The following is a 12298-nucleotide window of genomic DNA, read 5'->3' as shown; positions in this document are numbered from 1 at the left end:
TCCTTCCTAGGGGAGAGACTGTATTCTTACAAGAATGGGGTTTTACATATGGCTTCAGTAGAAGCAACTTTTCACACAAGTCTGACATCCCTATAAAGGACCTATACACAGTACTACACAGAAATCTCACACCTACCACATTTTAAAAATCTGGTTTTTATTTAATTTTTTTAACTAGTTCCATCCTGAGAGCTTTGTCCCCAATTTTTATGGAAAATTGTCTTATTTTATTTTATTATAGAGACTTAGACTTTCCCAAATATGTCCTGCTACCTCAGCTAGTCCAGGCAGACTGTGAGGCTAGGTTTGACATCATAATATCACTTTTCTGAAGATGTCATGCCCTTGGTGGGACAGGAAGAGGGGCAGCACTGGGAGGAGTCATCACCATTTAGTTTACCTGGGCCAAGTATGAATCAGTAGCCACACCAAGCCTCCGCTGGGCCACATCTGGAGAGCTGGGGTGAGGGCACAACATCGCAAAATACCTGGCCCCAGAGCAATCATTCACCCCTTTTTGGGCAACAAGGAAACTATCCTGTGGCCTGAGAATACAACACCTGAGACAAAGGCCAGCAGAAACATTGCCTGCCCTCATCCCTTCTGCCTCTGCTTCCACCTGCTTCCTGCCTGCCATCCACTGAGGCCCATGCCTCATGTCGTCTCTCAAACACCTAGGATGCCCCAGAGTGGGCATCCTTCAGGTCTGCCTACAGACAGGAATATCTCTTTGAGTGTCAATCGAGTGATAGTGAAGACACCAGGCAGCCAGAAAGACTTTATGATAGCTGATGACACCTCAGTGAGGCAGTTCAAGGAGAAGCTATCGGCTCACTTCCAGTGTCAAACGGACCAACTAGTGCTGGTCTTCATGGGCCGCCTTCTCAAAGACCATGACACGCTGAGCCAGAGGGGCATCATGGATGGCCACACCATCCACCTGGTCATCAAGTCCAAACATGGCTCCAGATCCCTAGCCCATTCCTCCTCAAACCTGCCAACCAATGAGCCCTTCCACGACCGGGACAGAAACACCAAAGGAAACAGCAGTGGGGTGCACCAACCTGCTGGCGTGAATCAAGCTCCAGTGGAATCAGCTCACTTTGTGGGGTCTGATGCACCCAAGGTGCATACCCAGAACCTGGAAGTGAGCAGTCCAGAGCACATAGCACAGATGCTGGAGAATCCTAGCATCCGGAGGCTTCTGTCCAACACAGAGTTGTTGCAGCAGTTCATCTCAGAATACCCAGACATACAACAATTGATGCAGCAGAACCCAGAAGTCTCCCACCTCCTTAACAATTCAGAGATCCTGTTGCAGACCATGGAGCTGGCCAGGAACCTTGCCATGATCCAAGAGATAATGTAGATCCAGCAACCTGCACAGAACCATGAGCATCCACCGAACTCACAGCCATACCTGGGCTTAGAGACAATGCCAGGTGGGAACAATACCCTGAATCGGAGCTGTGCTGATTTCAATGATCAGCTGCTCAACAGAATGCAAGATCCTTTTGAAAGAAACCCTTTCGTAGCTCTTCTGGCAGGACAAGTGCTGGATCAATTCAAGTCCTCAACCCCATCTCCATCACCGTCCCAGGAACGGTGGGACCAGCTCCCACAGCTCCCTACAGCCCGAGTCATCTATACGAGTTTGTGCAGTTTTTCTTCAATCACCTCAGCCAATGGAACCTCCGACAGGGTCAACCATAATTCCAGGGCCAATACTGCCACTATTTCCACCAAGGGACAGAATCACATCTGTGCCTTTCATCAGCCATCTGGGATACCAGCCTTACCTAGCGTAGAGCTCAGCCAGCAGCCCCAGGATGAAGACAAGGATGCCACTATCTCTTTAAGTAGCTCTGAACAGAGATTCAAGGATGATATCCAGCTGTTGGATGAGCAGACCAACTCCCAGATCACAGGAGGCATGATGCAGTTGCTTATGAACAACCCCTACCTGGCAGCTCAGATGATGTTGTTCGTGAGTATGCCCCAGCTGAGTGAACAGTGGCAGCAGGAGTTGCCCACAAGCCTGCAGCAGATACAGCTTTCTGATCTGCTTATAGCCTTAGCAAACCCTAAAGCATCACAAGCAATATTGCAGATTGAGCAGGGTCACTAGCTGTTGGCCACAGAAGCTCCTATTCTTCTGCCCTGGGTTACACCCTACCTAGGGGGCCTGGGTTGGCTTCCTGCTCCCAGCTGCAGCTCCCCTGACCCAGTGCCCTTGCCCTGGAATGCTCCAGTTATAACTGAATCCAAAGGGCCTGAGCGCTGCTGTAAGTCGGGGGCAGTCCTACAGAGACTACAGTCTCTGGATGGGGATCCTTCCCACATTCTACAAGCCCCTGAGATTCATTTCAGCAAGCAGATGGAATCCCTTCAGGCCATGGGATTCCAGAACCACCATGCTAATCTACAGGCACTTATTGCTACTGAGGGGGACACCAGTGCTGCTATCCATAAGCTGAAGAGGTCCCAGGGATTCTAACTACCATGCCTAACTGTTTGCTTGCTACCTGCCGGCTAACCCACTCGACTATCTCATCTGCCATTTCCACTTCTTCTGATGCTTCCAGCCAGGAGAATTCCCGGAATAGGAGTTACCAACCAATGCTTTCTATACTGAATAACAGATCATTGGCCACGGCTGGAAGAGCTGTCAATAAAATGGCTACACCTACTTGCCCCCACCCGAGGTTTGGCTTTGTTTCTTTTGCAAAAAAGCAACTGTGTGTGATATCTCTATCTTACCAACTGCACATACAGGAACACACAAATACACGTACTTCATGCTCATATTAATATAGAGATAAAAAGAATCAGTTTCATGTACCGTGCTCAAATATCCAAGAACATGCATATGTTTCCTCAGACAGGTGTACACAGATACACAAGCTCACACAGTGGAAGATTCACATATGTAGGCACATAGAATCAACATATAGGTACACACAGCCATATGTATACACAGATACACACAAACACCTAGAGACACAAAAACAGACCCACATGTAGGGAAAGACAATAATAACATACCCATACATAAAGGGAAACATATTACATAGATAGACCCAGCTATTTAGTCATAAAGGCTGTCTTGATTTCTCAAACCCAAACTATTCAAGTCTGAAAGCGGAAAAGGAATAACCTGGTGGGCCAGAGTAGGAAGAATCCACACATCAGCCAGGTGCTGATGAGCACTGACCATCACCAGAACCTCGCACTAATTGCCATCACCACAGTTAAAGGACTTTGGTGGGCTGTCACTACTCTCTGTTTAGCACACAGAGATCTGGCCGCTGCCACTCTCACTGCATATTCCAGTCACCACAAACCCAGCCCTCCATGGGGCACAGCACCTTCCAAGAATACCACATCCTTCAGCATATCTTATGTTTGTAGCTTATGTTCTGCATAGTTGCCAAGGCCTCATCTTCTCCTCTTCCTGCCTCACCTAGAGTATCCCAGCCTGGCAGGATATGCAACCAATTGTGTAATAGTTCAGTTATTCAATTATTAAATAATTCACTACGTTCTAGCCATAGGCTATTAAGTCAATATTGATTTAGGCATGGAAGAAATGAAAAAACAAAGATCCTTTATTTACAAAGTTTACTTTCTTTTTTGAATATAGATACAAGATACTATTCAAATTAACTTATGGACATGTTAGGTGGTGGTAAGTGCTGTGAAGAAAAAGGAATCAGGATAAACTATTCTAAATAGGGTGAACGGACAGGGCCTCTCTGAAAAGGTGACATTTGAGCAGAAATCAGAATGAAATGGGACAACTGAACATGCAATTCCCTGGGAGAAGGATGGTCCAGGCAGAGAAGGCCCTCTGAGAGTAAAAGCCCTGAGGTAGGGGTATTCTTGTTGTCTTTGAAGAATGGCAAGGAGATATTGTAGCTGAAGGGAACCAAAACAGTAGGGGTGGGGCTCCTAAAGGGTTTGTAGGTCTGGTGAGGACTTTGGATTTTTTTTGTGAATGTAATTAGTCACTGGTGAGTTTTGAGCAAAGGACTGGAGCAATTCAATTTATCAGTCTGCCTCCAGAGTGAGGAATCCACTGTGGTGGTGGGAAACCAGGGAAATAGGGAAAACAGTTACGAGGCTTTTGCAATGGAGCAGGTGAGAGACAGTAGTGCCTGGGACTGGGGTGGCAGCCCTGGAGGAAGTGGGAAGTCGTCAGATTCTGAACTCTACAGGGGACCCACAGACATCTGTGTGCTCAGCAGACCACCCCTCCCCAGCCTTGACATTGCCATTGCAGGAGTGAAGGACAAGCCCACAAAGTTCAAGCACTTCTAGCAAGCTCACTGCCAAACACCCCCGCTTTATTACTACAACCTACCTAAAAGATAAGTCTCAAGAAAGAAATTATAGCCAAGATGGATTTTTCACATTTAACCCAATTAAGCTTTATACCCTGTTTGCCACAGTTTACATAAAAGCCCAAGCTCTCTAGGTCATCTTTCCGATTTTTATCCCAATATGCTCTGGAAATTCCTCATCTGACTCATTTTTTCTCTTATCACCAATTCCCCAAACCTTTCCTCCCTACCATTTATAACTCATAACTTAGCAACAGCAAGATTCACATATCTATAACCTCTTTTCTAAAGGTTCCCTTATCTTTTTGCTGTAAGAGAAATCTGGCTGTCCGCTGAGGATACTGCTTTTCCAGCGGCGGTGGCTGCTTCTTTCATTTCCCATGGACTCATAAGTGGATAGGTGTCATTCTTGCACCTTCTTGCTGCTTCTTGATCCTAGTTCTCTAGCTTCAAGACAACTTCATGATCAGTTAATATAATAATTCTGGCATACTACTCGCCTGGTAAACTCATCATGATTATACCTAACTCTGCCTAATTTCACTGTAGGCTGAGAAAAGCATACAACTGTGCTGACAAGTTTCATTTAAATTTATTACCAAAAGTCTTAAATGTTCTCTTAGTAATCCTAACTGCCTTTTCCCAGTTTGATGGTTCTGTTAACAAACCCACAAGGGGGTTCAATGTTACTCGATACACAGTAAGCCAATTGCTAAGAAGAGGATTGTCAAAGAAGAAAAGTTTTCAGGAGATGTGTCTACTGGAAGGAGGGATTTGAGGTATGAACTGCCTCAAATCCACCTCCCCGATTGACAGGGTCAGGGGTTTTTCTGGAGGTAAAATAAATATTGTATGAGGGTAGTGATCACTGCATGTTTGGGCTGGAGTGCAGGGCATGCAAGCGCAGTGAAAAATCATGCTACTGCATACATCCCATGATCAAAAAATGGTGGATAAGTCCCTCCCAGGGCAGGAATTTTGTACTATAATGAGTTAGGGATTAATATTGGTCATTCTTTCAGCCTTGTGTGCCTGCTCAATGGGTCCTTGGGCACAATCTGCAGTGGAGAATGGCTCAGCATACCTTCTCCAGACAAATAGGCAGTGTGAAGCTTTGTAGTTATCTTGTGCCTGCAAGGCGGCTCCGCCATTTCTGGGAAAGAAATTTAAAAGGGAATGCATTGGTGCAACACAAAGTTTCAAAGCCCTGGTCAGCAAATCTTATTGGCCTGGGAACTTGAAACATAAGAGAACTACCAAAAAAAAAAAAAAAAAAAAAAAACTGTTCAAAAATGTTTTCTTGCTTATGGAGCTGCTTACAGTTCTCACCCAGAATCTGCAAAAGAATCACCGGGAGGCTGTACTAAAACACATATTTCTTAGCTATAGTCTAAGGGTTTCTGACTCAGGAGGTCTAGAGTAGGGCCCAAATTTCTTATTTGTAGCAAGTTTCCAGGAGTGCTGATGCTGCAGATCTGCGGACCACACTTGGAAATTTACTGTCCAAGTCAATTCACTATCTTATTCTTTGAGATGATAATTTCATACCTGTTTTGCTGCTCTTCTAAAATCTTCAATATTTCCTTTTCTATCTGATTCAAGAAGACAACAGTGATCAGAAAGGCCTTCTACCTGTGTCCACTGAATTGACCAACTAACCTACATCTGTACCTCTACACTCCGTCCTCCGCTGTGTTACAATGAATAAACTGTCCGTGTTTCTAAACCAAGCTCTCCACATGGGCCCTTGTTCCCAATCTCTCTAACCCCGCTAATCAAGAACTTACTCTTAAATTATTTTCCTTTTCTTATGCATCATTTTTTTTCTATTCATTGGATTGTTCCCATCAGAATAAAAATGTCATGCACTATTCTCATCTTAAGGAAAAGAAAATCCTAAAAAGCATTTAACTCCACATTCCCACAGAGCCATCATCCCCTTTCTCTCATTTATCACACTCATACTGGATCCACTTCCTTTCCAACCCATTTGCTCTTAACACATTGACTGCCATGTGAGTTGTATTTAACTTAGGCTAGTTTTGAGCCCAGGTCTGCATGAAGAAAACCCTGAAGTTGGTTCGTGAAAATTGTACTTGTTGATGTTCTTATTGTTACAATTAATATTGACAAATTAATTCTAAAAACGTGGATTGTGTTGCATATAACATCCACAGAAATCAATAAAAAATAACAAATTAGAAAGGATCGTTTTGTTTTAATAAAACACCATGGCCCCACGGAATTTTTTTTTTCTAGTATGGCAGTCAGTGTGTTAAACACACTCCAATCAGGCTTTCTGTCTCTAACATTCTGTTAACACTGGTCTCATTATGGTTTCCAGTTCTCCCTTGTCAAATCCAGTAACAAATTTTCAGTCCTCATCCTACTGACTTAGCAGCATCTTTTGATACAGTTGGTTACTCTCTCTCTCTCTCTCTCTCTCTTTTCTTTTTTTAGAGTGCAGTGGTGTCATTGTAGTTCACTGCAGCTTCCAATTCCTGGGCTCATGTGATCCTCCTGCTCCAGACTCCCAAGTAACTGGGACTACAGGTGCATGCCACCACCCCCAGAAAATTTTTCTATTTTTGGTAGACGGGGTCTCATTCTTGCTCAGGCTGGTACTCTCTCCTTTTTGAAACTCTTCTTCCTTTGTATACTCTCTCTCTCTACCTTACTGTTTTATTTCTTCTCAGTTTCCTTTGCTGAATTCTTCTGATCTTGCAGATTTCTAATACAGACACAAGACTGAGATTTTTAATCTCTTCTGTTTCCTGTATTCACTAACCAATTAATCTTAACCAGTCAATGATTTTAAATATTATTTAAATGCTGATGAACTTGAGACTTATAATATTCAATCACCTCTCTACATCTCACTTTTGATATAAAATAGACATCTCAAATATGTGTGGAACTGTTTAACAACTTGCTGATTTTCTATTTAACAACCTGTTTATTCCATGGCCTTTTATTTATCTCAGTAAATAACTTTCTTTGAGGTCCTCTGGGAGATAATAATAATTAAAAACAAAAAAGTAAAAAAAAAACTCATGTCATTCTTGACCCCTCACTTTATACTCAAAATCCCATCTATCAGCAAATCAATACTTTGAAAATACATAAAGAATTCATGGTTAATGTTGAATTAGACAGAAAGCAAGGTCATAGGATGCCAGGAAAGAAGACCCTAGACTAGGAAGTAGCTGAAGTTGGGTCTAAATGGGGACACAAAGGACTGAGGTGCTTTCTACAATGATCCAATCCCTGTGTGGGTCTCCACATACCATACATGAGGTTGTGTGGGAGCAGGGCTCTTGGCCTGAGAAGGAGTGGTCAGCCCAGGACCCTCACTGTGAGGAAGGCAATTGAGATAAAGGAAGTAGAAGAGGTCAAGGGTGGGGGAGCAGGAGTTCCCAGGATCCAGAGCACCTTGGAGAAGTCTCCAGAATCCATTGTGTGAGGCTGTGATGTCAGTACTGAGGTCACAGAAGCGACCTGAGAGAGTGGGTTCCGGCCCAGAAGGCCTCAGGGGTGGCTGTGCAGCAAGATGAGGGCGGTTTGGAACCCTGCCTAAGAGGAAGGACGGGGCCACAGCTGACTGGTATGTATACCCCAGACTGGGCCCTTCCTCCTACCTTTGTCCTCATACTCATCACCTACAGACTTCTTTCCCAGGGCCCCAGCTTTCTTTCTACTGACCACAACATCTCTCAATCCCACAATCCCCCCAAAGCACCCTGTCTCAGGAATCTCATGGCCTCTTCTGTGTGGCCCCTATAGTTTTCCTGACCCTGAGCCCTGAGACCCTCTTCATGCTCACCTTTCTTACCTTTGCCACTGACTGAAAGGATGAACTTGGTCTCCCATCCCCATCCCCTCAGCTGTGTCCCCACAGACCTGGGCCCCCTGCTGCCACCATGGCCAAAAGTGGAGAGGCCCTGCCACAGAGCAGCCCAGCACCAGTCCGGGATCCCCACCTCATCAAGGTGACAGTGAAGACACCCAAGGACAAGGAGGATTTCTCAGTAACGGACACATGCACCATCCAGCAACTGAAAGAAGAGATATCCCAGCGCTTTAAGGCCCACCCTGATCAGCTGGTTCTAATCTTTGCTGGCAAAATCCTCAAAGACCCTGACTCACTGGCACAGTGTGGAGTGCGAGACGGCCTCACTCTCCACCTGGTCATCAAGATGCAGCACCGCACCACGGGCACCAAGTGCCCAGCTGCTTCAGTCCCTGCCCCGGGCCCAAGTCCTAGATCGTTCCCTCAGCCAAGCTCCATTTTCCCAGTAGATGGGTCTCCTTCCTTCAGCCTGGGTGTCCTTACAGGGCTCAATGGGCTGGGCCTAACCCCCGGCAGCTTCCCGGATCAGCCAGGCTCGCTAACGTGGCAGCACATATCTGTGCCTGAGTTTGTGGCCCAGCTCATTGATGAACCCTTCATCCAGGGTCTGCTGTCCAACACGGGCCTTGTGCGCCAGCTGGTTCTTGATAACCCCCATATGCAGCAGCTGATCCAGCACAACCCTGAGATTGGGCATATTCTCAACAACCCTGAAATCATGCGGCAGACACTGGAGTTTCTACGTAACCCTGCCATGATGCAAGAGATGATGCGTAGCCAGGACCGGGCGCTCAGTAACCTAGAGAGCATCCCTGGTGGCTACAATGTGCTTCGCTCCATGTACACAGATATCATGGACCCAATGCTTAATGCAGTACAGGAGCAGTTTGGTGGCAACCCCTTTGCCACTGCCACTACTGCTAATGGCACCATCGGCAACAGCCAACCTTCAAGGACAGAGAATTGTGACCCTCTCCCTAACCCCTGGACTTCCACCTATGGAGGCTCAGGTAGCAGGCGAGGAAGGCGGCTTGGGGACCAGGATGCGTCTGAAATTAGGAATAGGGTTCCAAGCTTTCTGGGTAATATAGGGCTCTATGACTACCTTCAGCAATTATATGAGACCCCCCAATCCCTGGGGACCTTTCTGCAGGGGACCACATCCACCCTCAGTCCAAGCCAGGAAGTACCACCACCAGGAAACAGAGTTCTCCCAACTTCACCCTCATCCCAGGGACCTGGGTCAGGCCAGCCTCTCCCCAAGGAGTCAGTAGCAATCAAGGAAAAGTCCTCCTGCCCAGCTTTCCTGAGATACCCCACAGAGAACAGTACTGGACAAGGTGAAGGCCTAGATGGTGCAGGCAAAAGCTCTACTGGCCACGGCACAAGCTTGCCTGATCTTGTCTCAGGGCTGGGGGATTCTTCCAACAGAGTTCCATTTGTTCCTTCACCACCTTCCTTCATGGCAGCCACTCCTGGAGGCTCTGAGCCTCCCTGGCTGCCACCACCAACTTATCCGAGATCTCTGAGGCCAGCCGGCACAAATCAGGTCCCACAGTTGCAGGAGATACACCGACAGCTGCCATTGTTGATGCACCTTCAGGCGTCCATTGCAAACCCCCGTGCCACGCAAGCCCTGCTGCAGATTGAGCAGGGTCTGCAGACCCTGGCTACTGAAGCACCTCGCCTCCTACTCTGGTTCATGCCTTGCCTAGCAGGGCTGGGGAGTTCGGCAGGAGGTACAGAGTCTAGGGAAGGTGCCCTTATATCTGAGGACCCACCCCCAACCCCAGCTCCTGAGGTATCTCAAGCACAGGGCGCTACAGAGCTGGGCTTCCATTCTACTCCCTTCCTCCAGATGCTGCAAGCTTTAGCTAGTGCCAATCCCCAGCAGCTGCAGCCTGAGGCTCACTTCCGGGTGCAACTGGAGCAACTGCAGGCCATGGGCTTTCTGAATCCCGAAGCCAATCTTCAGGCCCTGATTGCCACAGGGGGTGATGTGGATGCTGCTGTGGAGAAGCTGAGGCAGTTGTAGGAGCCTTAGCCATTCAGACCATATCTTCTCCTCTGCCTTTTCCCCATATCCTATTCCCCTAGGTTCCCCATTCTTGAGTACAGCTGCACTATAAACCAAATTTACTATGATGCCCTTTACTGCGGAGACAATGTTGTTCCAGAGTTAATGAGAAAGACTAAGAGCCAGAAACAGGGTGGGGGTTCTGTGTGTGACTCAACCACCCCCACCACAGTACCACTGGGGGGCCCCAGTCTGAGCTCTGTGTCTGCCTACCTTGAGATGCAATTACATCCGCTCTCCAGTGTCAGCTGCTGCCTGAGTCTGATTTCTGTGGGCTGTGAGAAAGGGGGAGGGTATGGGAGAAGAGGCGGTGATAAAGGTTATCTCTACGTGGACAGAGGGGCTTGGAGGGGAAACTAAAAGGTTTGAAGTTAAAAGACTCAGAGGTATAGAGAATAGAGGAGGAAATGTTGCTGCAACATTGTGACGGCTGAGGCTTGCAGCTTTCTTGGTGGCCTTCCAGACTTCCTCCAGATTTTGTGCTCTGTAGGAGCTACCACCATGTACTCTGTGCTTTGGCTCCCTACCACCAGCCTGGCAGAAGAGTGGGCACAGTTTCTTACTTTCATTTACCTGAATATCCCACAGGGCTATCACTTTAAGGATTTGATGCTCATCTCTGACTGGATACAGATACAGCAGCAAGGATTCAGGCTGAGGTTCTCAGATTCCTGAATCTCACCAGGTTTATAAAGTCTCTTGTAGCCAGATTCAGAGAGTTGATTTCTTGCAACTTATAGCTCAAAAAATTGAGTGTCTACCCTGTGCACAGCATTCTGCTTGCTATTAGGAATTCAATGTGAGTAAAAGAGACATGATCCTGCCCTCATGAGTTTATGATCTGGTAGCAGAAATTGTTCAGACCGTGAGTGTATGAAGAATACTCATTATATATAATTACAAACTATGGTACGTGCTATAAAGGAAAAGATGGGTAGCTCTGAAATAGCATGAACAAGAGCTTAATCTAGTCTGGGGAGACAGAAAAGGCTTCTGTAAGTGTTTACTGCAAGCTAAAACCTGAAAAGTGGTAAGAATGAAACAGATAAAGCTTCGAAGGGGGACAGAAGAGTATTCCTGCAAAAGAGCCATTACCTACAAAGGCATGAGGTAGGAGGTGCCCTCGGCATCTCAGACTAAATTCTTGTTTACATTCAGGGATGCTTTCCAGTACCCATGTATGTTTAGGGTAAAAGTGTTACAATTCGAAAGTCAATCAAGTGAACCCTGATTTCCAGTTCATAAGCACATAAATGTGCCCATGGGATCACACTGGTAAACACACTGTGGAGAAATGGACAAACATACAATGCTTATCCACTTAAATACACCTTCACATGGGCACACCCTATGTATACATGAACAAGCACACATACAAAACACAGTCTGTTAAAGCAGAGTTTCATCACAGAATGGGGGAATATAAATATAAGAAATATTCATGCCCTATTCCTATCAAGGAAGGAAAAGAATTCTTGGTGGAGGATACCACTATGGTAAAAGTGGCTGTGGTATGTGCTTAGATGTCGGAGACTGAGTGTGGGGGTTCTCTCAGGAACTGTGAGAAACAGATCCTCCACCTGGGGCCCAGGATACCGTGACCAGCCTATCTACCTTTGAGATACCAGCATGTGGTTTAAAGGAGATGAAACCAGCTTTTGGGAACAACTTTATTCCGGTCATTTAGGTTTCAATCTCTAGGTGGAGCACAGGGCTTCCAGGCCCCTCCATCCCTCACTCCACTCCCCATCAGTGGGGAGTTCACGTCCAGATCAAAAGAACTGTTTATGGTGTTGCTAGGGGAAAGGAAGAAAAAAGACTTAACTTCCCTATTTCCTGCAACTCACAAGGCGAGTGCTCTGGGGCTGCCTCTGACTGCAGAAGATGTACAACCTAACCTCTGATTTCCAACCTTGGAAGGTCAGGTTAATCTAAGAAAAAAAAAAAAACACCATGGAATGAAATGTCACTGCTTTTACCTGCCTTCCACCTGTGCCAAAGGAAACCTGGAGGCTCATATTAGTTAAG

General features: G+C 46.4%; 2 protein-coding genes across 3 annotated transcripts; both read left to right on the top strand.

Moving 5' to 3' along the window:
• The first annotated feature begins 649 nt into the window (after nucleotides 1-649).
• Nucleotides 650-2527, top strand: UBQLNL (ubiquilin like). Its single transcript, XM_045556488.1, is given in 1 exon segment — nucleotides 650-2527. A coding segment is annotated over 1 exon segment (1848 nt). The 3' UTR covers nucleotides 2498-2527.
• Nucleotides 2528-7863: 5336 nt separating this feature from the next.
• Nucleotides 7864-10515, top strand: UBQLN3 (ubiquilin 3). 2 transcript variants are annotated; one of them, XM_045556486.1, is made up of 2 exons: nucleotides 7864-7947; nucleotides 8228-10515. In XM_045556486.1, the coding sequence occupies exon 2, from the start codon at nucleotides 8264-8266 to the stop codon at nucleotides 10226-10228; it is 1965 nt and encodes a 654-aa protein (XP_045412442.1). In that variant the 5' UTR covers nucleotides 7864-7947; nucleotides 8228-8263; the 3' UTR covers nucleotides 10229-10515. The 2 variants fall into 2 exon arrangements, with proteins under 2 accessions (XP_045412442.1, XP_045412443.1); XM_045556487.1 differs by having other exon boundaries at nucleotides 8195-10515.
• The last annotated feature ends 1783 nt before the right edge of the window (nucleotides 10516-12298 follow it).

Source organism: Lemur catta, chromosome 7, assembly GCF_020740605.2.
Source record: "Lemur catta isolate mLemCat1 chromosome 7, mLemCat1.pri, whole genome shotgun sequence".
In the NCBI taxonomy this organism is placed as follows: domain Eukaryota; kingdom Metazoa; phylum Chordata; class Mammalia; order Primates; family Lemuridae; genus Lemur; species Lemur catta.
The sequence above is the reverse complement of the archived record's forward strand: the minus strand, read 5'-3'. Positions and strand labels throughout refer to the sequence as shown.

Coding starts and splice junctions, on each gene's coding strand:
- UBQLN3 (XM_045556486.1), top strand. CDS start 8,264: ATGGCCAAAAGTGGAGAGGCCCTGCCACAGAGCAGCCCAGCACCAGTC.